Genomic DNA, 13383 nt, shown 5'->3' with positions numbered 1-13383 from the left:
TGGCCCATGACAGTGAGGGTAAAGAGAAACATAAGTTGTTGACTCCAGAGAAAATCAGACTCCAACTTTGGCTGATGTGACTGCTGAGTTCATTGGTTACCCTTACAGGCCTTATCCCAAAGTTCTGTTTTTCGGAGCTATGAGAGTCCCTGGGCAGCCTGATTTCCATCCTTGCTGTGGAGTCGGTTTCCTTATAATGCCTGTTTTACGCTAGCATGGCCATCAGGTACCACCTTCATCTTCTACCTTAGCCCTGCCTTCTCCCCCTCCCCCACTTTGTTCAGCATGTAGTCCCTATAGTTACTCAGTTAGAGATGTGGATGGCCCCCAACTCCTCTCCTACCTTCACTGATCCTCCTGTAAGCCTCCGGGTCTCACTTAGCTCAGGCTAGCCACAAATTTGTGGTGTATCCAAGGATGACTTTGAACTTTAGGATGCTCTCACACCTACCTCCTGAGTTCTAGGATTATAGGTGTGCATACCCAGTGTATTTGAGACTAAGGATTGATCCAAGGGCTTCCTACATGTTAGGCATGCTCTCTACCGACGAAGCTGTCACTCCAACCCTGTATCTGAGATTTTTTAATGCTCTCCCTTTCCAGATTCAGAGCTGCAGCAGCCCAAGCTGGTCCTTCTCCTGCCCCAGTGTCTGCAAACAACTTTTACAGCTGCCTTCTGGGCCTTCAAGTCTGACTCCATTAACACTCAGGGTACTCTTGCCCCTGTGCTTAAGGCTTTCAGTAGATTTCTGCCACTGTGTGAAAGCAGGGCGATACCCTCCCTGAGCCCACACTCTTCTGCTGTTCATTGAGGTTTGTATACTGTCATTGCCCTGCCCCATTCCCTGCACCCAGCTTACAATGCCCCCAACACCAGGGAGCCTTCCTTCCTGTTCCAGGCTGGTAGCAAAAATCTTACTCGTTCTTTGGCTCAACATAAAACTCACCCCTGGGGACACATTGCTCAGAGTCTCAGATGCAATGTGTCAAAAGACTGACAACTTTTCTGAAGGACAGGCAGTCTAGATGTTCAACTTTCCAGCCCCCAGGGTTCCCATTCTTGGGCTCATCCCTATTCCACTGTCAGCAAGAGGTCTGCAGTTGTGTGACGTACCTCTGGCCAAGGGGAATATCTCTGGTTTCAACATTTTTGAGGGGTGGGCACATGACTGTGCAGCTGAGGCACTACTGCCTTTGTAGGTACCAGCAAGAAAGGCTGGGGTCCCATATCAGCCCCCAAAGCATTACAGGATATCATTGTTGTGATCATTCTCTTGGACACTTCCAGAATGTGATGGTAAGAGCCCATTGCTAAAGACACCACACCTTTGACGCAAGCGTAAGCTACTAGTGACCTGGAAGCTTCATCCTTACTGGCCACCTTTCACAGTGCTGGAAGATGCTATGCACGCTACTTGGGAGAAGAAAAGTAGCTACCAGTCATACTGAGCTGTGAACGCAGCAAGCTGCTAATGGTTAGCCAACCAAAATAAATACATGCCCACTGGCAACAGAGGTACCAATGTTATGGGAGTATTGATGGACAGTATGTTCTGATTGGACTTAAGGCCCACTCTACAAAAAATTCCCAACCCTACTAATGGGTCAAGATCTCAAGACTGGCTGGGTCACAGGGCTACCGCTACTATTCTGCTAAATGGACGTAATACTAAACTGAATCCTAAAGATTCCTTGTTATAGCTACGGAGCAGTACATATCTCAGTCTTCATCAGAGAGGCTCCTTGCAGTAGATGATGGGTGACAGAGAAACCCACAACTGGTTAACCCACAGAGAAGAGGAGATTGCAGAGTGCTCAGCACAGAATGGGCCATCAATATCACTTCCCCTCCCCAACGAGCTCAAGGATCGCTATAGAAGAGGGGGCAGGATAATTATAAGAGCCAGAGACAGTGGTTGACTACAGCTAAAGAGCATTTCCTGGACATAGCAGGGCAGTCACACGTATGAACTAACAGTGCCTGGGCAACCGAGCCAGACAAAATACTAGTATGGTGCAGGCAGTAGGTCAGGGAGTCCCATACCTAGCTGAGGTGCCTCGGGGCAACTGATCACTGTTGGGACAGGGGAGTCCTTTTTCTTTAGGGATGTGGTCCTCGAGAGGCTGCCCCTCTTGTAATAGGTGGCTGACGCTCATTTACATACTGGCTGGGCTAATGGACTTCGTGTATTGAGAAGAAAAGACATGAAGTTGGGAGGGGGCGGTGACAGTGGGGATAGAAGAAGAACTGGAGGGAGGGGAAAGGGTGGGGCGGGCTTGATCCAAACACACTAAATGCATATATGAAATCTCAATCAATAAATGATGAAGGAAAAGAAAGAAAGCACCACTGCCAAGTCCTACTATAACAGCTAACAAAGCTGGGTGGCAGGGACCTGCTGGGAATCCTTTTAGCCTACTCCAGGAGAAAGCCTGCCTGAATAAAAGATACTAATCCACAGGAGGGCAAACCCTAGGGAGAGGAGATGGCATCATGTGGTCACCTGGATCCAGCAGTACTTGAAGCCAACTCCTGGCTTATTTTCAATGATGGAAGCCAACACATTTCCTTTGTAGCTTAAGTCAGTGGGAAATGGGTTTTCCATTCTTGAAGGGAAAGAGTCCTGGCCCTTGCATTTCTCTTTTCAGGCCCTGGGAGAACCTCCTTTATACCTCTTAGAAAAATACCTAACGCATGATATTGTAAGCTATTGAATAATATTTTCCCCCTGGCACTAGCTGTGAGCTCCAGGGTCCAGTACAGTGAGTGGCTAATACAAAAACGTTTGTGGACTGAATGAATAACTCCCCAGGACCCTGGTCTGTGTCTTTGTCCTTAACATCTAGAAAAGCCTTGTTCATAGAAGGATCTCAATCAATGGTTATGGGAAATAAATAGAAGGGAGTAAGAAAACAAATAACCTAAGCTAGCTGTTGGCTGTGAATGAATAAGCAAATAGGTATTCCGGGCAGAAGCCCGCAGGCATACACTCTGCACCTTCTAACTCCGCCTCCTTCTAATGGTCCCTCAATAGAACACCTAGTCAAAAGTCGCTGAGATCAAAGGGCTCCAGTGTGCTTAAACTCCATGTGTTGGATGCCTAATAATTTTTTGTTTTTGTTTTTGTTTTTGTTTTTTCGAGACAGGGTTTCTCTGTATAGCCCTGGCTGTCCTGGAACTTACTCTGTAGACTAGGCTGGCCTCGAACTCAGAAATCCACCTGCCTCTTCCTCCCAAGTGCTGGGATTAAAGGTGTGCGCCACCTCCGCCCAGCTGAATGCCTAATAATTAAAACAAGGTCTTTCAAAGAAGAGAGTGTAGCCCCAAAACATTGAAACTGACTGTCTGTAAAGTAGACTTGAGCTTTTGTGTTTGTAACTACATTAACAAAAGCAAGCAAAGGAAAGAGGAGTGATGTAAGGGGACTCTAAGGGCGAGAATGGAGTCTGTCAAGGCCATAGAGATGTCGCATCTTGTCTTTTGTCCCTCAGAGAATGGACCTAGAGTGGTCTCCGGACCGGGAGTGTTACATGAGGGAGGGTCCTGGCAGCAGTGTGTGCATTCAGGTCTCTCTGCATGCTCTATAGCATGGACCTCATTTTCATGTGTGATAACTGAGGCTCAAAGGGTCATTTAGTATCCTGGGATTAGACAGCTACTTAAGGCCATGCCAATCTGACTCCCAGACTGCCCTTTTCCCATCTGCACGGCAAGATGGAGCTTGAGCCGTATACTTTGGGAAGATGGGCCACAAGACAGAGGAAGGAGGTGAGCGACGGGTCTAGCAGTTTCTCCTCAGCCTTCACTGCCATGATTGCCGCATTCATGGAGAAGTCATCTTTGTAGTCACCTGGGAATAACTTCTCTGGTGAGGATTGTTTTTTGTTTTGGGGTTTTTCTTTTTTTTTTAATTTATTTATTTCTTATATATAAGTACACTGCAGCTGTCTTCCAACACAACCAGAAGACGGCATCAGATCTCATTACAGATGGTTGTGAGCCACCATGTGGTTGCTGGGAATTGAACTCAGGACCTCTGGAAGAACAGTCAGTGCCCTTAACAGCTGAGCCATCTCTCCACACACCCCCCCCCAACAACTTCTCATCTCTACTTGACCTAATATCCCCCCCGAGACCCAGGTCCCACATATAAACAGTTTCAAGCCCGCCCCTTGAAAGGTATCAGGACCTCTTAAAGATAGCAATGCTGAAAGGTGTGGGATCCACTGGGGGTCAGAGGTCAAGCCTATCCACCAGGTGAGAGCAGCACCCGCAGAGAGCACCTCCCCACCTCAGGTCAGCTGAAAACAACAACGTGGTGTGTGTATATGCATATACACACCTGTGAAAGGGGTCAGGCACTGGCTTAGTGGTACATCCGTGTCCTGGCAGTGATATGGAGGGACATGCCTGGGTCCCGTGGTAGCGTATGTGTGTCAGGGGTAGAGCGGATCGTGTTGGGATTTTTCAGGAGCTGTCTTTGTTCATAGTCAATCCCCGGCTCCCACACAATGAATGAAGGGAGAGAAGGTCTTAGTCCTAGGGCTCTCTAAACATGGTAGAACAGTCCAGATCAGGGCTCGTGGTAGTGATAGCCTTTCCACAACAGGCGCAGGTGGTGGGGGGAGGGGGGTTGGCTCTAGAAGGCTGGTATAAACCAGAGAGACTAAGACCTCCAAGATGCTGTTTGTATGCTGGTGGGTTCTGAGGTTGCGCTTCCCACCCTGCTGTTTATCTGTGGTTCTCTCCCCTCCCCCACCTTTCATTATATTAGCTCGAGGCTGCCCAGTGATTATTTCCTGCCATCCTCTAGGCCACTGGTGTCCTTTGTTTGATGAACACTTGAGTGCTGGGAGGTGGCAGGCTCGCTTCTAAAATAGCCTTTACGTGGCAAACCAGAAAATGACAAATCATGACCATACCAGTCCAGAACATCCCGCTGAACAGAGCTCTCACGAAAAGCCCCAGTGTTATTCTCATCTGGCAGAGGGAAGAGAGGAAACTGAGCCGGGCATAGCATGTGCCCCCTCTCCTCTGAATCCATGGCAACCTGATGCTGGGGCAGGGAGTAGTAGATATAGTCTTTCAAAGGACTCCTGTCTCCTCCACAGACAAACAGACACCCACGCATTCAAATCTGCCTCTTTTAAGAGGACCCAGAGTTCAAGAGCACAGCTTGGAATCTCATAAATTGGTCTACCCAAACCAGCAGCACAGCTTTTTTTTTTCCCCCAGTATCTGGGGGTGCCTTGAAAGAAAGGCACAGGGGAGAAAGTTGCTTCTTCCCAAACTCCTAACCTGAGCCCCGAGCTTATTTTACCTGTAATTGCCAGGTTTGTAGAAACTGGAACAACAAACACACCCTGCCTGGCACCTATAACACCAGCCCTCCTTACAGGTGGAAATTAATCTTATGGCAAAGAATTGGGGATGACACCCTGGGTGATCTCTACATAATGCCTTCCCCATTGGGTGACTTAAAGGAACAGGCTGACTTTTTTTGAGATCTGTTTTAGTTCCGGTGATGTGTAGACTCACACGGCTGGGGGCAGAAGCCACAGAAGGTTGTCTGACCCACAGGCTTGAGGCTGGAAGGGAGGGAGCAGGTAAGGACATTTACCCGTATACCTGTGTATAGAAGATGAAAACAACAGACCCAAGGAACAAACCATGGCATAGTCCTAGCAGTGGCAAAAAGACACTGATTGCTAGCTAGCTCCAGAGCCATGGGAACCCATCACAGACAATGTGATGTAGCTGGCTGGACAGACAGGTTCTCAGTGGCATTAACTGGAGCTGCAACCCCAGCACTGTGTGACCTAAAGCAAGTAGCAGATGCTCTCTGGTCCTTAGTTTTCCTCTTTTGCAAAGGGAGGGAAATTATGCAACTTACTCCGTAGGAATTTTTATGAACATGCAATGAACTTAGAGCAACAAGGAACTTAGAACTGGCCTGAACTGGTCTGGTACCTATAGGTAGGAAATGCTCAGTAATCACCACTTTCATCACAATCTATTTCAGAGGACTCTAATGATGCATGGAAGATTTTCATGATTGACTCCATGCTAAGTTAAAGATACATGAGTAGAGATATTCAAACACTATTTTATAAAATGATATATAAATAGCCAGCTAAGAAATAAAAGGGTAAAGGGTCACACCCCAGGGTTTTAATCTGTGTCCCTCTGTCATATCCCAGGGTTTTAATCCGTGTCTCCCACTTCTCTCTGTCTTTTCATGTTTTCCATTTGCTATCAGAAGAATGAGTGTTTTTACAGAATGAGCCCTGGGGCCCCAGGGTCTGCAGGCTGAGCAGCTTAGGGCAACTCCAATTCCTTGCTCCTACAGGGATCAGAGGCACATTTACAGGATACCCATCCTCCCAGGTGGACTCAACACCCAACCTCCCAGGTGGACTCAACACCCAACCTCCCAGGTGGACTCAACACCCAACCTCCCAGGTGGACTCCATACTCAACAAAGAGCAAAATACCCCTCAAAGGGCTGCATCTGGCTCAGGAAGCTCTCTCTCTCTCTCTCTCTCTCTCTCTCTCTCTCTCTCTCTCTCTCTCTCTCTCTCTCTCTCCTTTCTTTTTTCTTTTTTTAAATTCAAGACAGGGTTTCTCTGTGTAACAACCCTGGCTGTCCTGGAACTCACTCTGTAGACCATGTTAGCCTCAAACTCACAGAAATCTGCCTATCTGCCTCCCAAGTTCTAGGATTAAAGGTGTGTTCCACCAGTACCTGGCTCAGGAAGGTTCTTCACCCCCATGATAACTGGTAGGCAGGACTCGCATAATCATAGCCTTGCATCCTTCCTCTCCTACCCAGCTCCCTCTTTCCCAGTCTGACCACCCAGTAACTACCCCGGCTGTGTCCTTATATATTAGCCTCCCCTGGCTCTCAAGCTCCTAAGTCCTGCTTTTCCTGGAATATCCAGCAATGCCCTCTGCCCCAGTGCCTCATGTCCTGAGGCATCCCTGCCAAAAAAAAAAAAAAAAAATCAACAAAGATTCCCATCCCAGTCTTTCCTACAGCTGGAAACTTTTCTGTCACATCCTAATGTGCCACAAACACCCTTAGACATCATCATTCAGATAAGAGAGTCAAATTGTGATTCTAAGAGCATACATTTATATGTAACATAACCGGATAGTCTGGTCACACAACCTCCCTAAGCCATCCTTAGCCTTCTTGGGCACACACACGTCAGAGTTTGTACATAACAACCAAGGACAGATGTCAAGCCCCCAATCCTCCCATGTCCCTCCTCCTCCCTGACCTGCCAACATCTGGGAGTATTCAGAATGTTCAGGAAGAAGAGTGACCCCGACACAGGTGGCAAGAGGGAGATGAATCCCTTCATTGCTCCCCATACAGGCACTGCCCATGTCTCAAGACCCCAGCAGTGCCCAGAAGAGCAATGGCCCTAAAGGTGTTTGTGTCATCCAGAAATGCAACAGGATTCCATACAGTGCTACCGAGACCCTGTCCAAAGCTCGTGTCATGAGATCAAAACATTTTTAGCTTTAATTCTGATTTCTCCGCTAAGTTCCATCCTGAAACTCGCAAGGGCACACTTTGAATCAGATATGGAAATCCCTGTAAAAAACGCATCTTCACTTTAAAATCATGCAGCCAGCGATTTCTCATTAATGATGAGATGCAAGGACTCCAGAGTTCAAAACAAGCCAGCGGGGAGGAGGATGCAAAGGACACCTTGGACAGTCCAGTCCTCCCCAGCTGCAGAGGCCATGAGGGAGGGGCGGGCGCTGGCAGGAGACTCACCAGAGAGAGGAGCCTTCAGTCCCTGTGACCTCCAGGAAGTCATAGCCATCCTCTAGCTGGAAGTCAATAAAAACCAGGGCGATGGTGTCCCCAAGCTCAGCCAGGATGGTCCATGTGCAGTCAGCATTGTTGTGATACTCAGCAGGAAAGTGGGGACTGGAGATGATGCCGCTCTGGCCCCGCAGGGTCCCTCCACAGGCATCATCCGCTGTGGGGAAAGACAAGAGGCTCTGGTGAGTGGTAGGACTCCTGGGCCCCTGATTTCATCTATTGGGGCAGAAAGGGTCCTGGCATGTGACTGTATGACAATTGTCACCGGTTTGGTCTCCTAAGAGGACAGCTCACTCTTTAAGGACATAATAAGTAGCAGAACATGTTACTTAAACAAGTCAACTTGGGAAGGAGAACGAGAAGAGGCCTCATTAGAGCTGGCTTTTGTAGGATAAATAGTTCCCTAGATAGAGCAGGTGAGGAAAGGAGGCTCCTGGAGGAGAGACCCAGAGGGCTTCAGCTGGAAGGGTCTGGGGCTAGGGACATCTGAGGGGACATTCACCCCAACCTTGAGAGAGGAATAGGAGGACAGAGGACACAATGCAAGGTGGACAATGAAAGCACAGGGTGCCTGAGCCCTGCAGGAGTCACAGTGGGAGGGAGGAGAGGGCAACAGGAAAAGCCAAGTTTGCCTCTTGCTGAATGGTTCAGGCTCTGCCTGCAGGGGAGGGAGAGCAGCACTGGGGTGAGGGATCTCAGCAGGGAGTCAGAGGCCAGAGCCTAAGCAGAAAGACTCCCTAGGTGCTCAGAAGGTGTGCCTGAGATGGGGACAGAGGATGGCAGAAGCTGGGGGGCGGGGCAGGCGGGGGGAAGAGAGGGCTAGGGGGGGAGAGTGAGAACCCTGTGTTACGAAGGGAGCAGGTGGCCATGACAGCTTCACCTAGGATCCTAGCTCTGCCAGGGTTGGAGTGGTGTGAGGGAGGGGTGAAGGTGGGGATGGCGGGGTGTGGAGGAGGGGTAGAGGTGGGGATGACTTTTCCCACTCCTATGTTGTAATGTTCACAAAGACAAAAGAGTGGCCTTGTTCCAGGGCCTGAGACCTGGAGTCAGGTGAAGGAGTAGCTGGCTCTGTGGAGCAGAGTGGTCTGGGTAGGTGAGGGCTGAGCAGGAGAGGGAGGGGGAGGGGCTCAGGTGGAAACAGAGCCCCTGGAAGCTACAGGGTCTGCAAGAAAGTCTCAGCCTAGGCTTGATCCCCAGCAGTCTTTTGGTCAAGGTGACCAGTGGGATAAGAGGATGTGGGGCTGGGCCCACTGAGTTCTCAGATCACCAAACTGCTTCTATGAGTCCTGTCCTAGTCTTGGTCTGCAGAGGGCAACCTGAAGCTGCCTGCTGACTACTCTCTCAGGCCTGAGGATACTGATGTCTCACCATGTCTATAGCACACAACCTGAGGTCATGGGTGTTCCAGTCACATCACTGATAGCTCCGTCTCCCCCATCTTAGCTTGAACTCCCATCCTCTCTCATAACTACAAAGCTGGATGGATGCAGCTCCCTGTTACTCACGATGAGGCAAAGGACCCCCACATCATACACACACAGACACACAGATGCACACACATGCGCACACACACATACATCTGGCTTCCTGCCCACCCTCACCCCCATTCTGCTAGGGCATCACAAGCTTCCTCATGGCTCCTTTCACTAAAGTCTACCTATTTCTCTTTCTGGAATCTTTTGCTTTCTTATTGAGCCTGCCTGGCACCCTCCTAGGCTTTTAGGGGCTAGCCTAAGTGTCATTTCTTCAAGGATTTTTCTAGAAACAACCCCTTTATCAAACACACACACACACACACACACACACACACACACACACACCATGTGCTTTCCTATAATTACTTCCCACATTTCTTTGGTCAATGACATTCTCAGTTCCTTCATATCTAGAGGTTGAACTCTCTGAAGGCAGAGACTGTACACTCTGGACCCAGCAGCTGGCAAATTTCCTGGTGTAAAATAGGCATTCAATGAATATCTGGTGAACCAAGGGACTGAGCAGAAAACCAAAGATCGGAGAGGTTAAATTATATTGTCAAGGCCACACAGAAAGTGGCTAAGACAGGATTTTAACTGACTCTACCAGGATGGCAGTATCCTCCACACTAAAGTCCTTCTCAAATATCCCAGCATTAGCCAGGGACCCCTGGACCATGCTGCAAGCAGGAACCAGGTCTTGAAGCACTCTTAGGCCAGAGCCACCTGTGTGCTCAGAGAATATGTCACTCTTCCATCTTGGGCTCCTCTGACCCCCTGGTTCTGGAACCATCCTGTTTTGATTGAAGATGCTGTAAAAGCTGTTTGGAGATTTCCTCGCACTTTAAACAAGACACCGTATTTCATAGTTACAACTCTAGAGTCGTAAAATATAACCTTCAGCTCACACCAAGCCCTAAAATATTCATCTACACTTTCTCCTCTGGCAGAAGGCCTCCTGCGCCAACATCAAGTCATGCATTCTGGGTGCAGGTGAGTCGTGCTGATATTTGCCTTGCCAAGCTTATGGCTTTATTTATGACTGGCTTTAGCTCCTCCTGAAGTCTCTCCAATTAGCCATAATTTCAGAAAGCCATCTCTCTGTCCCCTCTGCCTCTGATAGCTATTCAGTGACTTACAGAGCAGGGAGAAATGGGAAGAACAAGGAATGCATGTACTAGGCCTCTCCCAAGAGCACCCTGGGATGCCTGAGAGCTATGGTGGACTGGCCTAAGCTTTACAGATCTTTCTAGAATGACATCTCCACCATCATATGCTTTCAAAGCACCAAATATACCCACAACTTTAGATCTGCAGATCTGTCCATCTCATTCTGCTCAGAATTGTTGGGCTCAGAGGAATAAAAATCCCATAGGTCCTAGAGTGGAGTCAGTATCCTGAAATTTCAGAGTGAAAAGAGAAGAAGTAGGGCTCTGACTCCCAAAAGCATTGCCTTGAGGCAGGCAACCGAAGGGTGAACCACACACACACCAACGATGCACTTAGAAAGGTGGAATTTTACCACTTGCACTGAGATGTGGTGCACTGCCCCCCCCCAATAAAGTGATCAGCCACTCTGATCTGTAGCTCCCTAGAAACCCTTAGTAACTTTGAGGTCAACTACCTCCTGGAGCTTATCCTAAAACTAGGGGCAGGATAATGATCTAGTCTGAACTTTAGGTGCATGTCCAGAAAGGCCACCTATGTCCTCAGAATGAATATTTAGGGAGAAACCCTACTTATCATCCTAGGCAGGAGTGGATGTGCATACGATCAAAGTCAGATGTATCAAGGGAAAAGGTATGTACAGTGTACTAAGGTTTACCTAACCCTAACTTGTCAATCAAGACAAAAACCTACCCAAACAAAACAAACAAACAAAAAACCAACTTATTCCATGCCCCAAGAAAGCAACTCCCCTTCCTCCCGGACCCACAAATGGAAGCTTTGGGTAATGACAGCAGCTCAAGAGAATTGTATCTTTAGCCAGATTCTTTCTACACACAGTGTCCCCTCGTCTGGGTCTCCTGAGTGGAGAGCTACATTCAAGCTCTTCCTGATTGGTACAGTTTCATAAGGTATTCGTCAAAAGGCTCATGTTGATCTTGGCCCCAGTGAGGATAGCGAGTCATCAAGAGGCGAAAGGGTTTTGAAGGCCCTGCCTCTCTCCATGGATTGACCCACTGATGGGTTCATAATTTGCTAGAAACTTCTGGAGGTGGGGCATAGCTGAAAGAAGTAGGGGATGTGTTCTTTGAGGCTATCTCTTGGCCGGAGAGCCCATTTTCCTGCTCCCTGATGTCTGTGGTAAACCACCTCCTCCACACATTCTTGCCACATGATGTTCTGCCTCCTCTTAAGCCAAGGCAAGGGAACCAGATGATCTTGGCCTTGAGTTTCCGAAACTACAAGCCAAAGCAAATCCTTCTGCCTTGTTAGTTGTTTCTCTCCTGTACCTGTGAGGTGGTTAGAATAGGTATGACCCCCAAAGATCCATGTTTGAACGCTTGGCTGTAGGAAGCGACACTGTCAGGAAGTGTGGTCTTGTTGAAGGAAGTGTGTCACTGTAGGGGAGGACTTTGAGATCTCATATATACACTCAAGCTCCTCCCAGTGTGGAACAAAATCTCATTCTGCTGCCTGCGAATCAAGATGTAGAACTCTCAGCTCCTTCTCCAGCCCCATGCCTGCCTACATTCTGCCATGCTTTCCACCATGATGACAATGGACTAAACCTCTGAAACTGTAAACCAGCTCCAATGAAATGTTTTCCTTTCCAATAAAAACCCTACTAAGACAATTTGTTAGTTATAGTGATAGCAACCTGATGAGTTCAGGATAGATTAGGAAGCTCTTCTTTGTGGAGTGTCCCTCATGAGCCAGCAGAGCACTGAGCCCTCAAGCCACTGAAAAAGTTAGCTGAGACACCCCCGTGAAGGTTAGTGTCAACTATCAACTTGCTAGAAACTGGAATCACCTGAGAGAAGGGGCCCCTGGGCATATGTGGGCAGATTCTCTTGAATGTGCTCACTGATGTGGGAAGACCCTGCCTACTGTGGGCGGCACCATTCCCTGGCTGGCATCCTGAACTGTATAAAAGGAGACAGGAAATTAAACAGCAACATCAGCAGCACTCATGTTTCTTTACTTAATGGTGGATACTCAGAGCACCAGCCACCTTGATTTCCCTGCACCTGCTACCTGGTTTCCCTGCACCTACCACCTGGCTTCCCTGCACCTGGCACCTGGCTTCCCTGCACCTGCCACCTGGCTTCCCTGCACCTGCCACCTGGCTTCCCTGCACCTACCACCTGGCTTCCCTGCACCTGCCACCTGGCTTCCTTGCACCTGCCACCTAGTTTCCCCTGCACCCGCCACCCTGGCTTCCCTGCACCTGCCACCCTGGCTTCCCTGCACCTGCCACCCTGGCTTCCCTGCACCCGCCACCCTGGCTTCCCTGCACCTGCCACCCTGGCTTCACGGCTATGGCTGACTCTATCCTTGAACTGTGAGCCAGGAGACACCTGTTCTTCCTTAAGTTGTTTTCATCAGAGCATCATATCATAGCCACTGAAGAGGAAACTAAGCCAACCTGTAAGTTACAGATGAGGAAACTGAGGCTGAGTTTGAAACAGCCCCATAGGCACAGCTACCCTTGCCAGAACTGGAACTGGAATCTAGGACTCTATGGTCTCAGAGCTGCCTCAGCCCACACCTGTTTCTCTGCCTCACCGGTCTCAGTGAACCGTGCTTGGTCATCCAGCTGCGCTCAGGCAGATGAATTAGGCTTCCCTACCTAAACATGCAGAGAACCTAGCACTCAAGCTCTGCACCAGCGAGGGGGAGGAACTGCACAGTCTGTGTCGCTGTGATTGCAAGTCTCCTGCCAAGGTCACTAGATTGCCAACATCCTTGCCCACAGGGGCAGTGGTGGTCAAGACCATGGGCATCAGGAACACAGCCCTGGGCTGTCCCAGCTTCTCTACCCATGACTATCACCAGAAACAAAGTCACCCTCCTCACCTCTCCAGGCCTAGACCCCCTCTTTCACAAAAGGAACTGGCAAC

At 49.0% G+C, this 13383-nt stretch overlaps 1 protein-coding gene and 1 long non-coding RNA gene across 5 annotated transcripts in view; one reads left to right on the top strand and one right to left on the bottom strand.

Annotated features, from left to right (window-relative positions):
- LOC116096671 overlaps positions 1–1519 on the top strand; it is an 8652-nt gene extending 7133 nt beyond the window's left edge. The window contains exons 2-3 of the long non-coding RNA XR_004121074.1: positions 604–813; positions 1289–1519. This is a non-coding gene — a long non-coding RNA (uncharacterized LOC116096671). The remainder of the gene's footprint in view (positions 1–603; positions 814–1288) is intronic.
- Positions 1–13383, bottom strand: part of Csmd2 (CUB and Sushi multiple domains 2) — a 582522-nt gene that overhangs the window by 344958 nt on the left and 224181 nt on the right. For all 4 annotated transcript variants that reach the window (XM_031378716.1, XM_031378717.1, XM_031378719.1 and 1 more), the window contains one exon: positions 7791–7998. In XM_031378716.1, the coding sequence (XP_031234576.1) occupies positions 7791–7998 (208 nt within the window). The remainder of the gene's footprint in view (positions 1–7790; positions 7999–13383) is intronic.

This window comes from Mastomys coucha, unplaced genomic scaffold, assembly GCF_008632895.1.
Source record: "Mastomys coucha isolate ucsf_1 unplaced genomic scaffold, UCSF_Mcou_1 pScaffold18, whole genome shotgun sequence".
NCBI classification, from domain to species: domain Eukaryota; kingdom Metazoa; phylum Chordata; class Mammalia; order Rodentia; family Muridae; genus Mastomys; species Mastomys coucha.
Note: the sequence above shows the minus strand (reverse complement) of the source record. Positions and strands in the feature narration are given on the sequence as shown.